General features: G+C 50.3%; 1 protein-coding gene, 1 long non-coding RNA gene and 1 other non-coding gene across 3 annotated transcripts in view; 2 read left to right on the forward strand and 1 right to left on the reverse strand.

The window, feature by feature from the left end:
- CRYL1 (crystallin lambda 1) overlaps positions 1–16,728 on the reverse strand; it is a 62,727-nt gene that overhangs the window by 40,560 nt on the left and 5,439 nt on the right. The window contains exon 3 of the mRNA XM_039863109.1: positions 7,312–7,438. Within this exon, the coding sequence (XP_039719043.1) occupies positions 7,312–7,438 (127 nt within the window). The remainder of the gene's footprint in view (positions 1–7,311; positions 7,439–16,728) is intronic.
- LOC120602846 (uncharacterized) overlaps positions 7,435–16,728 on the forward strand; it is a 12,929-nt gene continuing 3,635 nt past the window's right edge. Inside the window, exons 1-2 of the long non-coding RNA XR_005652862.1 lie at positions 7,435–8,042; positions 13,572–13,658. This is a non-coding gene — a long non-coding RNA (uncharacterized LOC120602846). The remainder of the gene's footprint in view (positions 8,043–13,571; positions 13,659–16,728) is intronic.
- On the forward strand, positions 10,358–10,476 carry LOC120603093 (5S ribosomal RNA). The gene has a single exon (XR_005652961.1). It is a non-coding gene; the product is annotated as a 5S ribosomal RNA (ribosomal RNA).

Consider the following 16,728-nt stretch of genomic DNA (forward strand, 5'->3'; position numbering starts at 1 on the left):
TTTGTGACATTAAGAACATAAATGGGGATGCAAAGGAATAGAGCTGTCGCCGTGTGACTGAAGTTGCTACAGTTTAAAACAGATCGCTGTAAGATACTTTATGTAATCCCTATGGTAACCACAGAGAAAATATCTATAAAGAAGATGCATGTGAGAAAATGAGAAGGGAATCAAAGTACGTCACTACAAAAAAAAAAAATCGGCAAAACACAAATGAAGACAGCAAGAATGAAGAGGAACAGAGTAACTAGTCATCCAGGAAACAACAAAGTGGCGAACAGCCCGAGCCATGGAAATGTGTTGCATTAAATGCTGATATTAGAAAATACAGGTCTCAAACCCGTTATCTAACAGAAAATAAAAGGAGAAGTACAAATTAAATTCGATGTAAGCAGCAGGAAAGAAAGAAAGCTAACAGCAGAAATTACTGAAATAGAGAACAAAAGTCACTTAGACAAAAACCCATGAAATCAAAAGCCAGTTCTTTGAAAATATTAGTAAAATGACTAAACTACTGGCCAAATCAACTAAAGAAAAAAAGAGAGAAAACATAAGTTTTCAGGATCAGGAATAAAGAAGGCTCACCAATAAAAAAAAACCCCAGGTAGTAAAAGGACAATAAAGGAATGTCATACATAACTTTATTCTTATAAATTCAAAAATATGGCATGAGTCTGCATGTGACAAATGACATACACAAATTCCTTGAGACACACACCGTCCAAGAGTCATTCAGGTAAATGTAGATAATCCTAAAAGTCCTATATCTACTAAAGAAGTGAAGTCACTGTCTAAAGCCTCCGACTCAGAGAACCTGGAAGCCTACATAGTTTCTCTGGTGAATTCTACAAAACACTGAAAAAGACATGGAACCACTCCTACGCAAACTCTTCCAGAAGATATGGGAGGTGAGGACGTGTCTCAACTCCTTTTATGAGGCCAGTGCCACCCCAGTATGAAAACCATGCGAGAACCCTCCACGAATATTAGCAAATTAAATCTAGGAAAACATAAAAAGGATAATGCGCCACGACCAAGTGAGGTTTATTCTGGGCATGCAAGGTTGGTTCCGCATTCTAAAATAAACCAACAAAATTCACCATAACAACAGATTAAAGAAAAACCGTATGATCGATCCTCTCAATCGATGCAGAAAAACCGGTGGACGAAATTCACAATGCGACATCCATTCATGATACCGACTCTCGACAAACTGGGAAGTAAAGGGAACTTCTTCCATCTGATAAAAAGATATCCGAAAAACCCTAACATCACAGTTAGTGACGAAAGACTGAATGTTTTCCCCACGTAAACCAGAAACCGGACGGAGACGTCCACTCCCCCTGCGTCTCTTCAGCATCACGCCCAAGGGCCTCGCCAGGACAATACGTTAAGAAAAAGGAGTAAAAACTCAATCGTTTGGAGAGGAAGAAATAAAACTCGATTCACAGATACAACTGTCGACATAGAAAATCCGGAAGAATCTACGAAAGTGCTGCTGGGACCGATCGGTGAGTTAGCAAGGCCACGGGATGGAAGACATCGTTCAAAAACGAACTATGTCACTATGTACGGGCAATGAGGAATGGAAGTTGAAAAGCTTTGAAAGTACCATTTATAACAGCACCCGAACCATGAAATATTTATGTATAAATCTAAGAAAACATGTCAAGACCTATATGCTGAAAACTACAAAACACACACATGACAGATTCTATTAAAACTAAGACTGAATAAATGGAGAAATATACTGCATTCATGGGCTGGAAAATTCAATCTTTCAAGATGTTGATTCTCCTCCCAATTGATGAATAGATTTGCTATAATCTCAGCAGGATTTTTTTTTTTTTTTAGAAACTGACAAGCTAATTCTAAAATGTAAAACAAAGGAACTAAGACTAGCCGAAATAATTTTTAAAAAGAACAAATGTGGAGAACTCACATTACTCGATTTCGAATTTTACTATAAACAAAGTGTCATGGACCCACAGATCAGTGGAACAGAACAGAGTCCAGAAAAACCCCTCACACATATAGTCAGTTGATTTTTGACCAAAATTCAAAGGCAATTCAATGAAGAAATGATAGTCTCAAAAAATGATATAAAAACTGAATGCCCTTTTACCTCATATTAAAAGTAACTCAAAATGGATAGTAGACATACATGTAAAATATTAAACTATAAAGCCTCTAAAAGAAAATACAGGAGGAAAATCTTTGTGACCTTCGGTCAGATAAAGTCCCGATGAGAAAACAGAAAAAGCATAATCCATAAAAGAAAAAAAATGTTAAATTGGACTCCACTGAAAATGAAAACTGCTGTTTTTCAAAAGTCGCTGTTAAGAAAACAAAAACATTAGTAGAAAATGTTTGCAAAACACATACCGGACAAAGAATTTTTGGCCAGAATATATTCATCAGAAAATTTCGAAATTCAATAAGAAACAAAACCACCCAATTTTTAAAAAATAAGCAAAAGGTTTGAAGACACGCTACACCAAGGAAGGTTACATGAATAGCAAATAAACATAGGAAAAGATACTTGATGTCATTAGTCATCAGTGAAATGCAAATTAAAACTGTAGTACTGCATGCACGTGAGGTTGGGGGGACTCACCTTAATACTCCCAGATGTAGAGCAACTGACACTCACGTAATGCACACGAAAATGCAAAACAGGAGAGCCGCTTTCGAAAATAGTTCTGCAGTTTCTTACAAAGATAAACATCCACTTCCCTTACGCCTAGTTACTCCACTCCTAGGTGTTCACCCAAAAGAAATAAAAACAAATGTTCATATAATAATGTTTACACCAGCCTTCTTCGTAATTGCTAAAAACCGGAGACAACTCGAATGTTCTTCCACTGGTGCATGGATAGACGAACTGTGGACTACGACTCATGAACGAAAAGAAACAAATCACGGATAACCGAGGCGGCGCGTGCGCGTGTAACATTCATTTTACTCTGAGAAAGACTCCAAACGCAAAGCTTACAGACAGGATGATTCCATTTTGTATAACATTATGGAAAAGCCAAAACTATGGGACAAGAAACAGATGGAGGGGTTGTGGGGGGCGGGGAGGTTAACTTCAGGGTGGGGGTAATGGGATGCCGCAAAGCTTGAAAGTGATGGTATGCATGTGTCAGAACACGTGGAACCGAACACTAAAATGGATGAATTTTAGCTTGTGTAAAGCACACCTCAGTAAATCTGATTCTTTTAAGCACGTGGGACAGGAAAAGTGAAATTCGTGTTCAGGGAACACTCTGTATAGCCTCAGTGCTGGCATCCCACACGCCTGGTGCCACCCAAAAGTCCCCCATCCCCACCCGCACCTCCGTGAGAGAAGGGTTATTCCGAGCTGCGCTGAACCAAGGCCAAAGTCCACCAAGCTTCCACTGTTTAAGGAAACATAAAAATTTTAAAACAGTGTTAGAATTTACAATCACCACTTCCTGCAACTGCTGACGAGGTCTCAGAGTCCTTATCAAAATGACCTGTTTTCTAAATTTTAAAGGTAAAGTGCAGAATGCAAATTCTGCTTATCTCTGTGGGTAATACAATCTACCTCCAGTTTCGTCTGCTGCCCTGATTTTGTGCAAGGGAACACCACTTAAACGTCAGAACTCCATCAACTGTTCCCAGGGCTCCTACCAGCTACCCCCGGCTCAAGCCTTAAACCCCAGAGATTAGATCAAGCCTCTGGATCACAGCTAATGAGCCTTAAGCTCTTGAAGAGTCAACGCTTTAGTCAGGCTTTTCAGACAGACTTATTTTTCCAGGATAGTAGCTTTTCTTGCCAGGCAAGGTTTGATTTCAAAATTGCACTAAGGTCTAGCAATTCAGGTTTGGCTCCTGCATGCGCCCACAGCTCAGCAGACCGTGAGGGAACTCCGAGCCTTGGTCCAGCCTCGGGGGGCGGGTTGGGCGGAAGGCAAACCACCGGGGAGACTTAGGTTCACATTTCGGGGGCGCTGGCTCACGGACACGGCACGGCCTACAGCCAGATCGTTTGCAGTTGAAGAGCGGGGAGCAGCGATGTAAACTAAGAAGTGCTGCCTCCCGCTTTTGAGCAATTCCCTAAAGTAATAATGATTTTCTTTTCATAAAAAACATGTCTCCGAAGAGCCTAGTTTAGGTTTTCTACAGTGAGAATGTTCCCTTTAACAAATTGGAGGAGTTTTAAGGGTTGACGAGAGGTGCGGCTGGCGAGGGGTCGGGAGCACCGGGGTGGGGTGGGGGGTGGCCCTTCGGATTCCAGCCCGGGTGCCATTCTTAAACGGAAGGTTCTATCAGGTTAAACATCACGTAAGAAATGTAACAAGTGCTATAAGTCCAAAAACTATACTTCCATCTGACAAAGTCCTGGGCAAACCACGCTGCAAGAAATGTTCTAGGTTTTAAATAAAAACCATGATACAAAATTCGATTTACAGCGTAATGCCAAGTCTGTTAGAGGGAGAGAGAAAATAAACGAGAGAAATGGTAACGCAAAAGTATTAAAACATTTTTGGAATCACGGACCAGTATTTCTGTAAACTTTATTTTTCTATAAAATATGTTTTGAACATTCCCGGATTGTTAGAAACCTAATAGAAATTAACAAACACATGGTACAACATGAGGCGGGCTTTGATGTGGGGGAGGGGGGTTATTTACTCGTTAGTTTGGTAAACCAGACAGAATGAATATTCATTAGTCTCAAAATCTGGCAAATCGAATTCGCCATATGTCACATAAAGAAACGTGGGAACATGCCCAAGAAGGTCAGTCAGGGCAACAGACAGAAATGGAAGATTGGTTTTCTGACTGGTTTTCCCTGCTGATTGGTTTCAGTCTCCTACGAAACACCTTCCCTGGAGGATTCTAATCGGGACACGGAACGAAACCCAAACTCCCTCTTTCTGAACGAGAACACTTGGATAGGGCAGCTGTGCGCCCCTCCAGGACCTGGCAAATGTCGGCTGGTGTCATCCACGCGGCTCCCCAGGGCGGCTCTCAGCATTCCCGGCTCGGTTCCCTCCGCCGGCCTTTCCACGCCTCCTCACGCTGTTCTCCTCACTCGGTCTGGAGCACTCATGGGCTCCTTTGCCCTCTGCTCACCTCTTCCTGAGACCCTGTCCCCACCTGTGCCCTGGCCCCAGCCCCCAAAGCCACCTGTCTAAGGCCAAGCAGGCCCCAGCCTTCCAAAGTCTGGTCATACCCCCCCCCTAGCCCCCTGCCCGCCCCTCTGTGTGTCTGGAAGGACAGAGCATGACCCTTCAAGGGAATTAAACCTCGCAGGGCGGACACCACTTCCCTCTGGCTGCCTCTCCCCGCACCGCCTGACTCAGGGCTGCTCTGCCTGTAAATGTCACCTGCCTCGTCCAGTCATTCCAGAAAAGAGGGGCCCACCTTCAGGAGCGGTGCTCAGCACCTGACACACGCGGAACAACATGCCTCGTCCAGTGTCATTTGTCCACTGCCAAAATTGTACACAAGCGGGCACACTACGAAATAATTTTTTATAACTTTATTAAGCATGTTCTGTGTGCCGAGTACTGTGCTAAGCACTTGACATGCATTATAAGTTAGGACATTGCCCCGAAATTATCCCATGGAAGGGCTAGTCACAGTCAAGTCATCTTTAGGTTCTCGTATTGTGGAGGGTGCTCCATTTTTTTTAAAAAAAATAATATACTGTTTGGGAAAGAAACATTGAGCCTGAACCTAATTCAATCATGATAGTATAGAAGCCATCCGACAGCATCTATTTTATTTTTAAATGGGACCAGGAGACAAAGAAATTTAACGCAGACCTACGGATGGTCCCTGGGGCATGACTGGACGATCGCTCCAGCTGGAAAATCTGTAAGTAAGCTTTACAAAGATCACTTCAAAGAAAAGGACACAACAGGGGTCACGTTGTGGGACCACGAGCCACACGTGTGCCGCTGCATGGGGCACAAACGCACCCGAAGGCCTCAGAATGCGTGGCGGAGGCGGGAGATGAGGCTTCCGACGCCGGCCGCGGGCGCGCCCGGGCTCCGGGGAAAGCGAAGTCGAAACGTCCCCACGGCCACGGGCGCAGGCGCCGGGGCCGAGCGGCTCCTGAGAGCCTAAGAAAGAGTTTGTGCGAAATGCAAAAGCAGGACAGAGTGGCGGTCGCATGGTCACGTGTCAGTCACGCCGCGTGCGTAACGACAGCATTTCATGTCCATCACGTGAATGTCCTCTGTGAAAGGACCCCGAAAAGGACCGGTTTCACCTTCTCATTGGAAAGGCGGAGCCCTGCCTCACGCGGGGCCCCTGGGACGCGAGCAGCGCGGCTCCCCCGCCAGCAGGAAGGGGGCGCATCACTGAGAAACCTGCGGGGCCACAGCGGCTCCGCAAGGCGGCGGGTGCTGGGCGGCCGCCTCCCCGCTTCGACCACTGTCCCGCCCGCGCACGAGCGCCGCCACAAAGCGCCAGCGAGGGCCCTCGGCGCCTCGCACCCCGCGCCCTCGCGAGTCTCCTCGCACTGCGTGCCCAGAGCCGGCTCCCGCACCTCGCGGCATTCCCCTGCGCCCCTCGCAGCCTCGCACCCCGTATCTCCGAGCGACCCCGCACCCCGCAGCCTCCCGCAGCCTCCTGCACCGCGCGCCCCCGCAGCCTCTCGCACCCCGTGTCCCCAGAGCTGACCCCGCACCCCGCGCCCCCGCAGCCGCTTCCGCGGCGGGGACTGCAGCGCGAGCGGGCTCTGACCGCCCACGTCCGCTGGCGGCCTCAGGGCGTCAGGCCGCACCGGGCGGGCCTGGCTTCCCGCACGGACCGAACCCCAGAGCCGCTGCCGGCTGGACACTGCTGGGGCCGGGGCTGCTCCCGACGTCCAGCTGGTCGCCTCGCGGGGACGGTGAGACGGGCGACTCGGGGTACACGGAGGGATCAAGCGTCAGAACGCAGAGTCCCGGGGTACCCGGAGGGGCGCTGCCAGTTCTGGGCGAATCTGCTTAACCTGCGGCAGTGGGTGTTACACCTCAAAAGCCAGATCTATACCCCGAGTTTTCCAGGTAGTTCCTGTAAGCCTTTGCTTAGATACGCAAACGGGGTGCGCTCAGGCCGTGGGAGGGTAACACAGACTCCGAGCGGCAGTTGGCTCCAAATCCCAGCGCCCCCGAAAGACAGCGGCGTCACCGCAGTTTGCAGAGAGCGCACGCAGGAGCGTTCTGGGGACAGCGTTTCCGGTCACACAACGCAATTCTGATGTCCATACCTTTTAACAGCCTTTGTCTCCTCCGCGTGAGGCGCGGGGTCCCTCCCCCCGCCGGCGACGCCGCGGCCCCGACTCACCTGAATGTGCATGGCGCCCTCTACTGCCTCCTGGATGTCCCTGCAACCGGAGATGAGTGACAGCTGCTGATGGGCGCTCAGAGCGCCTTTCAGAGAACCCGACTGCTCCAGCAACTTCATCTCTTTTCTGGAAAAAAGGAGGGCGCGATCGCTGAGTATTCAAAAGCAAATTTAAAACGAAAAAAAGGTCAGCATTGCCCATCAGGAGCGACTCGACAGTCAAAACCACAGAGATGCCACTTCGCGCGTCAGGATGGCTGCCATCAAAAGAACATGAAAAACACCAAGGGCAGGTGAGGACGTGGGAGACCCGTGCCCCTGCGCCCGGTGCGGGGACTGTATAGAACGTGCAGCCACTGCGGCGACCAGCTGGCTGGCTTCTCAGAAAGTTAAAAATACAACCACCACGTGATCCGGGATTCCACTTCCTGCCGCAAACAGACCCGGAACAACTGGAAGCAGAGCCTGGGAGACCCTCACACCCGTGCTGGGTGCAGGGCTGTTCACAGCCGCCAGGAGACAGAAGCGACCCAAGTGCCCGCAGATGGGCCAATCCACAGACAAATTCCCATTCAAACAACAGAATATTATTCGACCTGTCACCTGCCACGACATGGGGTGAACCTGGAAGACACTGTGCTCTGTGAAATAAGCCCATCACAAAAGGGCAGCTCCTGTGCGATCCCACTTACTCAAGGCCCCCAGTGCTGTCGAAACCGTGGAGACAGAAGGTAGGTGGTGGGAGTCGGGGCTGGGTGGCGGGGGGTTAGTGTTAAATGGAAACAGTTTCCATCTGGCAAGGTGACAAGAGTTATGGAGACAAATGGGAATATACTTAACATCAGTGAACTGTACCCTTAAATGTGCTATGGTAGTAGGTTTTATGTGCATTCTACCACGATTAAGTTTTTTAGAAAAAAAATTGTTTACAGATGAAGCAGGTCGGCTCGCTGAGCTCCTAATGCCTGGTGTCTCACGTGTCTTGCGATTTTCGGCTGTGGCTCCTGAGCCCGTTCATCGAGAAGTTTATGTTAGTTGTGTCATGTGTTGTCTAGCGTCTTAGCTAAAATCAAGAGAGAACGGAGCTGCCGGCAAACAGATGCTTCATACCTCATCGAGGGAATCTCAACAAAAGGACCACAAGAAAAGGCTTGTTTATAAGTCCGAGGGTCGACCCAGAGGCTGTATGCTCTTTGCCTCTGGAGACACCTGGAGACACTGCTGGCTGAGGGACCAATCTGAATTCTCGGCTTGGAGCTCTAAGGCCACACAGCGGTGTGACTTTGAGCTTCAAACTCCACGAGGACTGGTCTCTCCCCTCCACTCAGCACCAAGGCCGAGAGACAGCTCCTCGGTGGGAAAGTCATGCTCTTCCCAGTTCTCATTTTGCCGCCAGCATGGCTTCATTCAGGGGTGTCCAGAGGGACCCCGATCTGCACAGACATTGGTGAGACAGGGATCCAGGCCCTCTGAGGCCCAGGAGGCCAGAGCGAGCTTTTGACTCTTCCGAACATCCTGAGAAATGGGATATGAGGCAGCCTCCTGCTCCCCGATGGCCGCCTGTTCCTCGGGCCTGCCCAGGGAAGGGGGACAGGGCCACGTGGGGGCAGAAAGCAGGCCTGGAACAGCCACAACCCATGGCCCCTGCGAACTGGACTCCAGGTGAAGATCTGGCCTCGGGCCCTTCCCACCTGGGCCAGACACGGGCAGAGGGGACAGGGAGGTGCACGTGCGTGCCTGCCAGGGCCCTGCTGTGCGGGATACCTGGGGAAACCCGCCCGAGAGGCTGGGAGGCGCTGCAGGACGGGTGGACCCCTTGCATTCCCGACAAGCTCAGCAGATCTTGCTGCAAATCAAACCCGACATTCGGCGATGCTTTGTCCCACTTAGACTCATCCCGATACTTTTCCTGGAATGTTCTGGAAGAACGTCTGCCTCCAGCTTTGCAGGAGACATCCGTAAGCACCAGAAAAGCCCGGGCTCTCCACTGCCGCCCAGCGGCCCCTGGCAGCCCCCACCCACAGGTCCCCGTGGGTCCCCGCAGGGCGGAGGGCGCCAAGCCACCTGTCCACTCCCTCAGGCGCGGCCGCTGCAGCACCAGCCCCGCCTGCAGAGGGCAGCCCAGCGCCGGGGCCCCCCATTGGACCTGCTGGGAAGCTGCATTTGCGTTTAAAGGTGGAGAAAAGCAAACGCTGGTGGTGATTAGGGGAGGGTAAGGTACGGGTGAGTTTCCTTCATTTCTGTTTTTGAGGTTTTATTCGAAAGGAGTGTTTACTCCTTTTCAAGATGACGGCGAAAGGGGAAACTTGTGCGCTCCTGGTAGAGGGTGCAGCAGCTGTGGAAGACGGACGGCATCCGACGTGGCTTTACCCCCGTGATCCAGCAACCCCGCTTCTGGGCACATGTCCCAACAAGGAAAGCAGGCACTTGAAGAGATGCTTGCACGCCCGTGTACAATAGCAGCGATGTTCACTGTCGCCCAAAGCAACTCAGGTGCCCATCGATGGATGGACAGATAAATGAGACGTGGTACACACTCACGACAGAATGCTACCCCGCCTTAAAAAGGAAGGACACCCTGTCACATGCTACACTGTGGATGACCCTTGAGGACATTCTACCAAGTGAAATCAGCCAGTCACAAGAAGACAAACACTGTGTGACAGCTCTCGTATGAGGCACCCAGAGCAGTCAGATTCATAGAGACAGACAGCAGGACGCAGGTCTCCAGGGGCGGGGGGGATGGGGAGCTAGTCTTTCATGCAGACAGAGTTTGTTTTGCAAAATGGACAGTTCTAGAGGTGATGTTGGTGATGGTGGCCCAACAGTATGTGTGTATGTAATGCTGCTGAACTACACACTTAAAAATGGTAAGGATGGTAAGTGTTACGGTATTTTTTTTTTCCCTAGACTCCAGAACTGTGAGAACGGTATGTTTTTTTTTTTTACTCTAGTTAGAAATAAAAAAGACAAAGACTATATATTTTCTTCATCACTGGAGTGGTTGCTTTAACCGGCATTAACTTTTATTTAAACTTGAATCCTCATCTATGGCCATGCCACCCTGAACAAGCCCGATCCCGTCTGATCTTGGAAGCTAAGCAGGGTCGGGCCTGGTTAGTACTTGGATGGGAGACCACCTAGGAAGACCAGGTGCTGTAGGCGTAAAAAAAAATAAATAAAATATAAGGGATTGTAAGATGGCAAGGTCCTTGCAATCTGTGAGGTCAACCAAGGGTTGCCTCGCCTAATAAATAAATAAAATAAATAAATAAATAAATAAATAAACTTGAATCTTCTAGAAAGATAATGAGGATAGAAGTCAAGCAAGATTGAAACTCCATAGGAACTAGAATGCAGAAATGAACTGATTTAGGGGCCACCTTGTAGGTTTTACAGGATGAGTTAGAAAATCGTTTCGGCTAGCATCATTCCAATCGATTCACGTAATAATAATCTAGGCGTGGACTTCCACTCACATGTGGTGAATGAAACACATATGTTTATCCTGCTCCCTGCGGAAACCTCGATAAAACCAGACTAATCCTCTTAACTAGACGTAATGTGATCGTCTCACGATGCACACAAATGTCAATCATTATGTTGCACACCCGAAACGACTATGATGCCATATGCCAATTATACCTCCACAGAGAAAAATTGTAAATAAAAATAGAAGCATGCAAGCAGAAGATATTTTTTGGAAGATGGAACGGGATGGAGACGCGGTCAAGGGAACACCAGCGAGAAGCATGTTGATGGGTCTCTGGAGGGGGCCTGGCGTGGCCAGAGTCCGCAGACACTGGTGTAGCACAGCCAGACAGGGCGGCAGGAGCCCAGCGCCCCCCCTACTGCTGCAGTAATGCAGCCAAGACACAGCAGCCACAAGAGGGCAGGCGTGACACGCTGGGGAAGATGAGCATTAGATCAGTTCACACGTGAACGGTGAGACCCGTCACACACGCGTGCACGTGCATACGCATGCGCACACCCACACATGCACACACGTGCGTGCACGCACACACCCCTCCAGGCACTTGTCCTAGGTGGCAGCGGCATGCCGCATGGAGACTGGCGGGGCCCCTCCAACGCTGCGAAGGGCGCCGAGGGCCCTTGGCCCGATCAATCCCCACAAACCCCTCAGAGTTGGTCGCTGCCTCTTTCTTCAGTACGACACAGCATCACCCGGCACTACACGACCTCTGACGTTGGAGAGAGGACAATAGAAAACCACCTTTCCGTAGGTGGGGTGGCCGTGTGTGTGTCCCCTGCTCGCATAGAGGCTGCTGCTGTTCCCTGGCCCAGCTCCGTCGCTGGTACCGAGGCCCAAGCGGACCCCTCCGAGGGCCCCAGGGCTCCACCCGCACCTCCAGTTCGCGGCTGGCCACATTCGCGCCCCCGAACTCCAGGGGTCAGGTGCCGGCAGCGTGGGGCGCGGTCCCCCAGTGCGGCATCTCCGGCGCGGAATGCCACGTGAGCCCGTCTCTCTCGTGCGTTCACCACGCTTTTGCCCTTTTCCATGGTTTTGAAATGGGGAGAAAAAGGCCGCGGAACAGCAGCGAGGGCCCCGGACGGTGCGTGTGTCGCCTCGACCTTGACTGCCTCCCACCGAAGGCCATCTCCACTGTCCCGGCGGCGGCCTCCCTGATGAAATCATTTCATCCCGACCCCTCCCGCCTTTCATGTGGTTACTGCCCAGGCCCCTCGGACATCCCAACCTGAAACCCTCTGGGGAGGCGCATAAATCACCGTGGACAGAAGGAACACGCGCTCCATTTCTTCCCCGGGAGATGCGGCTCCGCCCACCGGGACCCAGGCCGGCCCGGTGAACAGAGTGCGCTTTGACCTGCTGTCTGTCACCGTCAGAGACCTCAGAGGCGACAGCCACACGGTTGCTGCGTCTGTGCCCCTCACGCCAGGGGAGCTGCACTGCCCACCTGCACCGCCCACCTGCACCGCCGCTGTGTGTGCACAGCACAAGCACCCAGGGGCCCAGCACAAGCGTCCACCCTCACGATGGCCTGCCCTCCCCCCAACTTCTTCGATGTATGATCAGCACACGTAACTTCACAAAACCAGATAAAGCGAAGCTGTTTCTGTTTGGGAACAAAGGTAAATAAATGAAATGAAGCCATCCAACTGTCCCAGCGACAGCAAGTGGCAGCATGACCTGTAGACACACAGATAAGTCAGGTCGAACTGGCTGACCCTGGGGTTGTGGCTGTGAACTTTGAGCAGCAGGACCTCTGGTCGCTTCTGAAGTCCTCGGTCTGGTTGGGTTTGGTCACGACCTCTCTGCACCTGCTACTGGGGGGCGCCACAAACACCCGGGCCTGCCCCGGCGGGTGGTCACCATTCACACGTGTCTCCTTTATCGTCCTGCACAAGACTGCAGAAGTGTCCACGAATGTCGCCCACGGGTTCTTGCGTTGCTATCTAGATCACACCCATTTTGGGGCCACTGCCACGAATCTCTGTGTTTTCTAACCGTGTGAGGGTTTTGCCCCACATCTGACAGGTGTTTTCTCTAACCTTGGAATTTTCCCGACAAAGTCTCACCAGGCCCTGCTTGTGTCACACATGTGGATGTCCCACGGCCAGTGTCAGAGTCGAGGAGTGGGGACATGGCAGAGGGGTGTGGGGACAGGGACGGGAGTTCGTGGCCTCTTATACTCAGTTATTCTGGTCAGAGGCATATAGAGAAACCGAGTCCGTTTCAGACCAGAGCAGACCGGCCCACCCGACTCCAGGCTGACACCGAGTGTGAGATGTTCCAGTCGAGATCTGAGCAGTGAGTCCACAAGTCCAAGGCCCCACCACGGGGACCCCCGAGCTCAGGGACGAGCAGTTCAGCTACTCGGGACCCTGAGTCCAGGGCCGCGGCCTTGTTCAGAGGTCGCCGCCTCTGGTGCTTTACGCACCCCTACCTGCTTAGAACACAGGTTCATGTTCGGGGGGGTGCTGAGGTCAAGAGCCACCCTCGGCTCACGGAAAGACGGCAGGGAGAAGAGTAGGTTGTCACAAGACAGTGACGTCTGATTGGGGCTCCAGCCAGACAAAGCAGCTTGTCCTCTGCCCTGAGGTGGGGTGGTCACTGAGATGTCAGCGCGGCCCATGCCAGGGAGTCCTGGTCCTGTGGGCTAGAATGTCCCTGTCACTACGTGGACATGAGGCTGGATGCGAACCATACGAAGCAACCCGCTCCTGATCTGGGGTCCGCACTACAGCTTGGCTTACTTATGTTTGTTTTGCTTCTTAAGATTTCCTCAGTCTCTCAGATTCTTACTTGAGGCCTGGGACGTGCCAAGCCCTGGGAATTCTGGGAACACAGTGGAGAACACCTGCCGGTAAGGTTTTCCAGAAGCAAGCTACCTCTCCACTGTGAGATTTCAATATGCTAAGTCTTCAGTTATTCATTTTGCCACCCTGTTAGAAAAAAGATTAGTCTTGACAGCGTTTTTGTTTTACTTTTTAATTCACTCAGATCTCTTGGCCTGGTGCGAGTTGCAATAATCATTTCTTTACTCTTCTAATGTGTCAATATTTTTAGAAAATCCATTTCATCCCGTTTAAGTTCATTTTTTTGCAAGTGCAGGATCAAGATGTACTATTTCTAACTCATTTAAGATGAGCGTTTAATAGGTCTAAAACTCACGGAATTTTTATGCAGAGGTAACGAATTTCGACATTTTATTTTGTGCTGCGGAACGTTCAGCAGAACCTGAAGGGGGATGGGAAGCAACCGCAGGGTGGGGCCGAGACCAGGAGCAGACGGGGAGCTGCCTCCCACGAGTCTGGGCAAGGTCCCAGTGACTCCGTTTGCACAAGGGCTGAGTGGCGCCCTGATGTCCCAGGCTCTGGGGACAAGACTGGCACTGTGCTACTTCTGTGCTCACGTGGCTCACACAGAGGTCATGGAACCTGAGTACCCAGGGCACGGAGGGCCTCTGGGGAGCTCGTAGCCCAGTGTGGTGGACGAAGACCACAAAACAGTGTCGTGAAAGGGCCCCCCGGGGCACACGCTGTTTCGACCACTGGTCAGTTCGACCTAGCTGGGAAGATGCACTGATCATGCTCCTAGACGGAAAGGTGACATTGGTCTTCCTTACACCATGTGACGAACACGTGGCCAAGGACATCTGGCCCTTGGGTTCCGAATGTGGGGGGCCCTAGGGCTGTAGTTAATATGTGTTGACCTGCAGGCTGACACAGTTCACTGAGTGAAAGTGGAGGCAATGATTCCTTCCTGGCTGAAAAAATTTGGAAACTCAGAATTCATCTTATCGACCAAAATAATTGCAAAAAACAAGGTTTGGACTCAATCTTCTTAACCTGCTCTCTGTGCAGAAATGGCATGTGTGGAAATCTTGTGATCTGAGAAAGGAAAGCAGGTCACAAGACCAAAGCCTAGTACTCCCCAGGGAGGCAGTGTGGCACTGTTTGCCCCGTTTCAACTATTGAACACAGGGATTGAGAAGCTTTTTCTGTAAGGGTCACATAGGACATGTTAGGCTTTGGCCATCTAGGTCTCTGTTACATAGTCTTCTTTTTGTATTTGATAACCCTAAAATGTAAAATCCAATCTTACGGAAAATGGGCTGCAGGCCAGGTGTGGCCACCTGGTAGTATCTGCCAGCCCCTGGTCTGACATGATGTGTATGTCAGCCACCTTTCCAGATGACCTACTTCTCACTCCTCCCTCTCCCTCCAGGTCAGAGATCTTAGTCTGTGGTGTTTACCACAAACTCAACACCAAGATAAACACATAGGAGGTGCCCAGCCAGTGACTCCTATAGCAGAAGCCACTGGCATCCACAGAGATCTCTCGGAATCCCGTTTGCCAGCGCTGGGTGCCCACCCTCTTGCTTTTGAATTCTTTGTTGCTAAGGGCTCACATGTGTCCTCTCTGAGCACCACCCTGGACCCGGACGAGAGACCTGGAAGTGCCTGAGAGTTCTCATGCTTGGCCGGGTGGGGGGGTGGGAAGGCAGCTCCCAGCTACTGATGGGTGCAGGATATGAAGGGTCAGCAATCCTGCCCTCAGGGGTGACAGACTTTGCAGAGTACATTCTGCTCCAGAAACTCCCTGGCATCCTCATGAGTCTAGGACTTCTGAAATCATGCCCGCAGTTGGCTTTTTAGTCTTCCTTACTCCCTCGCTCCCCACTGGCTTCTCCTGGGAGCACTTCCTGGCCCAGAAATCTTCATCTCGGGATCTGGTTCTGAGGACACTGATCTAAGACAGCCTCGGGTACTGGAATTATCAGGTACATAAATACAGAACAATCGTGCACTAGATGCGCAAAGATTTTTTTTTTAATGGAACCATAAAGAATGAGCAAACAATGAGAAGTCATTCAAAACGAACCAGTCTATTTGGAAAAGAAGCAAATGGAACTTTTACAATGAAAATGTAATTATTGAAGTAAGCTCCGTGGATGGTTTAAACGGCAGATTAGATACGGCGAAAACTAGAATTAGTGAACTAGGAGAAAGATCTAGAACGTGGATCCAGAATGCATTCCAAAGAGACATGGAGAGAGAAAATATGAAATAGGTTAAAAGGCATGAAGGCTGGAATGAGTTGGTTCGATATAGAAATAATCAGAATCCCAGAATTCTCACTGTCCAGTGTGTATACCCTGTAGACACCTGCATTTCTACACTGGGGACATATGCCCCAATAATTACTGGAAACGGCGCTAATGTTTGTAAAAGGTAAAAGAGAAATAAACTATAGAAGTCACATAGTAGAATATTAGACAGCAATGACGATGGATGTACCAGAAGCACAAAAATGAGCAAAACTGAACTGTATCTTGTTTGGGGGTACATATATCTGATAAAACTATTTTTTAGGCAAATGATAAACACAAAATAAAGGTGCTTTATTTACTAATTGGTACTTCGGGTGGGAAGGCAGAGGGAGCAGATCCACAGGTAGACACAGGGTATCGACAATGTTCTCGACCCCCAGCTGGGTAAAAGGTTCGTTAAGGTATATAATTTCTTGCCACCTATAGCCTGACCTCATGGCCTATATGTTAGTCTTTTCAGAAAGTAAATGAGGAGGCATATTTCTGTTACACAAAAATGCACATTCAAGTGACACGTTCATGGACAGCCCTCAAAGGAGAATGACCGCCTGAGCGAGATGATGTCTGAGAGGGTCAAACTGTGCTCGGGGCGGGGAAATCAGGGCGCCGTGCCTCCAGGCACACTGCAGCGGCGTGGGGTCTCTCTCTCTGAACTACCGATTCTCGTCCTTCTTCCTTTGGTTCCTATTCCTCTTCAACAAGCTGCAGTCACCCCTAAAACACAGCCTTCGGCATTCGGTAGGCTCGTCTGCTCCCACACTTGTAACTATTATTGTTATCCCCGTTAATCTAGGTCCTGCCACCATTCCATCGATAGATC

This window comes from Pteropus medius, unplaced genomic scaffold, assembly GCF_902729225.1.
Source record: "Pteropus medius unplaced genomic scaffold, Ma_sr-lr_union100, whole genome shotgun sequence".
NCBI classification, from domain to species: Eukaryota; Metazoa; Chordata; class Mammalia; order Chiroptera; family Pteropodidae; genus Pteropus; species Pteropus medius.